Raw genomic sequence first — 3,480 nt, 5'->3', positions numbered from 1 at the left:
CCCTCACACCCCCCCCCCCCTTGGCAGTTCAACGGGCACCACATCATGGTCAACCGCGCCGCAGCACCCCGCGGCAAGGCCGCCAAGCAGGGCGAGCGCGGCCCAGGCGGCGGCGCAACGTACGACCCGGTGCGGTCGGTGTTCGTCGGCAATCTGGATTTCAAGGTGTGGCACGCACTCGGATTGCTTGTGGTCCCTGTGGGTGGGGCGGCGCCTTGAGGGTGCCACGGCGAGTGGAGCGGATCCGAGCCATGGCGACGGGCTGCAAGCCATGCTTGGGAGGCCGTAGGCGTGCAGGCGGGCGGCCCCTGCGGTTTATCAGCGGGCCCCGCGGCGGGGGTGGAACGCCGGCCGGAACGTTCTTAAGCCGTCCGGCCTCCAGCCCCCGCGGCCGCCACGTGCACCAGTGACGTTCATTTCACGAATCGCGGCCCTACCGCGCGTGCGGTCCCCCAGGTGGCGGAGGAGGAGCTGGTGGCGGCGTTCTCTCAGGGCCCAGAGCTGCAGGGCGCACTGGAGGCGGTGCGGGTCGTGCGGGACGCAAAAACCAACATCGGCAAGGTGCGCCCTGAAACCCTGAGACCCCAAGACCCTGAACTTTTGCACCCTTGCACATGGCGATTGACGGCTTGCATGCGCGTGCTTGTGTTAAGACAAGGGTGCGCACATGCGCGCGCATGCTTGCGCGTCTGCGCTCAGATGCGCGCGTGATGGAGGGCATGCAAATGCATCGCTTCGCCCGAGGTGACCCTGGCCGCTTCATTACACACGTTGAAGCGCTGGGTGACCCTGCAACCACACTCCTCCACGATCCCTTTCCTGGCGCTGCCTGCACAACTTCCAGGGCTTTGCATTTGTGCTGTTCAAGACCAAGGCTGCTGCCAGGGCAGCTCTTGCCCTGGACGGAACAAAGGTCGCAAAAAGGACGATCCGCGTCACCCGGGCAACCCAGGGCGGCGGCGGCATCGGCAAGGCGGGGCCAAAGGGAAAGGGCGGCAAGCCGGCAGCCGGCAGCGGCGGCGCGCGGCGCCTGCTGGGGGTGCAGCAGGGCGGCGTGGCCAAGAAGTCTGCGCAGGGGCGCCCGGCCAAGGCGGCGGTGGCGGCGGCCAGCGACTGGCAGGGGCTGCAGACCAAAGGGCGGGGCACCAAGGTGCGGGGCCCCAAGAGGAGCAAGCCCAGCGGCGGCGGCACGGGGGCGGCGGGCGGCGGCACGGGGCCCGGCACGGCGCCCAGGAAGGGTCCTGGCAAGGGCCCTGGCAAGGGCGCTGGCAAGCAGAAGCAGCAGGGGAAACGGCCTGCCGTGGCGGCGCGCAAGGCTGCGCAGAGGCAGCAGTCCGCCAACAGCAAACAGCGGTGACCCGAGGTGGCTCGAGCGTGCTTTCTTGTTGTGTAATCGCGCGCAATACCTGGAACAATATCAATCTAATGTTCAGACCCGGCAGGCGCAGCCGGCAAGCTGCAGAGAGTGCTGGGCAAGGTGCATGATGGCCCACCACAACCGAACCAACTGGCGAGGCCGCCGCGGGAGCCGCGGCCAGGACCGGGGCGCTGTGCTGCATCCGCTGCGGGTTTTGAGCATATCGCATCAAATCGACATCGCTTTCGGGACCGTTCTGCTCAACGCTCCTCTTTCGGATGATGAACATTTCCCTGCAGGCTTGAACAACTGACAACAGATGCATGCTGATGTTTTTCTCGGTCCACTGTCATTCAAAACGAGTCACAAGCATCCAATTTTGCAGTCGCTCCTCCCGGTCGTGGCGCGGTTCAACCGGACCTGAGCTCACAAGCCCGTGGACCGTGCCAAGTGCCGGCTCTGCGTGTCCTGTAGCATCTATCGTGGCTCCTGAGTGCTGCGTGCGCGCGGACGTTGGCAGCGGACTGACCGTTCCCTGTTCAGGAACTGCCCCCGCCCTGTGGGCGCCCCACGGGCCCCAGTGCCTCAAGAATTGATAGCTGTTCACGCATCGGAGGGCCGCTTATTGCTTGCTGTGCCACGCACTAGTGCAGCCGCCTCGCACGGCGGCCGCTGCTGCCGCCTCGTCACAATGCGCGGCGCATACAGAGGCGACGACAGCGACTCCAAGTCGTCCGGCACTGATGAGCGACACATGGGGTCTGCGATGCTGAAGCGCGCGACATGGTCCCCTGGTGCGCACACTGGCAGTGCCCGCGTTGTCGCCCGGCGGCGGTTGCTTGCTGTTGTTGCACCCGACGCGCCGCGCCCCGACCCCAGAGCACCCAAAACGTGCGCCCCGCCCGGGCCCCCAGCGCCCCAACCCTTGCCCCCCATCCCCGAGCCCAATCCTCTCCTGTCACCCCGCGTTTATGGGGCTTCTCAACCCTCTCCCCTTGTTTCGCCCCTTCCCTTCTGTTATCCGCACTCTGTCATCCGCAGAGGAGGACTCGCGCCTGCTGGAGCTGGTCCACCGGTACGGCGCCCAGAACTGGACCGTCATTGCGTCGCACATGGGCAACGGCCGCAACGGCAAGAGCTGCCGGCTGCGGTGGTTCAACCAGCTGGACCCGCGGGTCAACAAGGAGCCCTTCACAGAGGACGAGGTGTGAACACGCGCGCGTGGCTGGCTGGCTATGAAGGGGCGGCTCCTGGTGACCATTTCACTGATGCTGCCGCCCTGACAAGGGAGGCAGCAGAGTTTTGGTCTTCCGCCATGTAGCCTGTTGTGTTCCGCACTCCCAGGATGGCGTGCTGGGTATGCCATGTTGAGTGCACAACAGGCTTACGCGCTCAGCCGCCCATGCTTCAGCTGGGTACAGCACCCTGCCCGCCCTTCCCCATATCACCCACCCACCCCTGCACGCCGCCCTCCCTCGCGCGTCGTCGGCCCCTCCTTACGCCCTTTCCATCACCGCCCTCTCACTATTTGTGCTTTTGTGTTCCAGAAGCGGATTATAATTGAGAAGCATGCGGAGATGGGTAACAAATGGGCACTGATTGCGCGCTACCTGCCGGGCCGCACCGACAACGCCATCAAAAACTACTGGTGCGCTCCAGAGTCAATCAGGGGGCGCCTGTGATGTCCACTTGTGCCTGGGCAGAGCCTATTCGCCCAGCTCGCGCCCGCAGAGCCGGACCGCGTGCGCACAGCGCCAGCCAGGCTCGTCGCGGCGTGCACGCCTTGCCGCGCGCCAACACCGGTACCACTGCGCCCGATGTTCCAGGCTGCTGGCCTGTACGGTGTGGTGTAATGACCTCTCATCCACCCCCGCCCTCAAATGTACCCACCTGGTTCTGCTCGCCACCCCCAAAACCCAGGAACGGCTACCTAAAGCGCACCTCCGACCGCGCTGCTCCGCCGCAGAAGCGCATGCGCGCTGCGGACCAGGGTCCGCTCGGGCTGCTGCCGCAGCAGGTGCGCCACCAACTGCACGAGCTGATCGGCCTGCCCGCGATGGGCCTGCCCGCGGCTGACCCCGGCGCCGACGCCGACGCGGCGGCCGCGGCCGCGGCCGCCAACC

General features: G+C 66.4%; 2 protein-coding genes across 2 annotated transcripts; both read left to right on the top strand.

Moving 5' to 3' along the window:
• Nucleotides 1-45: 45 nt before the first annotated feature.
• MNEG_15295 (hypothetical protein) lies at nt 46-1,357 on the top strand (the record flags this gene model as incomplete). The annotated part of the gene is made up of 3 exons (XM_014036235.1): nt 46-165; nt 457-561; nt 845-1,357. 3 exons carry the CDS (start codon nt 46-48, stop codon nt 1,355-1,357), a joined length of 738 nt encoding a protein of 245 aa, XP_013891689.1.
• A 691-nt stretch (nt 1,358-2,048) lies between these two features.
• MNEG_15294 (Transcription factor MYB44) lies at nt 2,049-2,562 on the top strand (the record flags this gene model as incomplete). Its single annotated transcript, XM_014036234.1, has 2 exons — nt 2,049-2,151; nt 2,399-2,562. Coding segments are annotated over 2 exons (267 nt in total), but the record flags the coding sequence as incomplete, so codon positions are not given.
• Nucleotides 2,563-3,480: the final 918 nt, after the last annotated feature.

This window comes from Monoraphidium neglectum, assembly GCF_000611645.1.
Source record: "Monoraphidium neglectum strain SAG 48.87 unplaced genomic scaffold scaffold05202, whole genome shotgun sequence".
Lineage (NCBI taxonomy): Eukaryota > Viridiplantae > Chlorophyta > Chlorophyceae > Sphaeropleales > Selenastraceae > Monoraphidium > Monoraphidium neglectum.
Note: the sequence above shows the minus strand (reverse complement) of the source record. Positions and strands in the feature narration are given on the sequence as shown.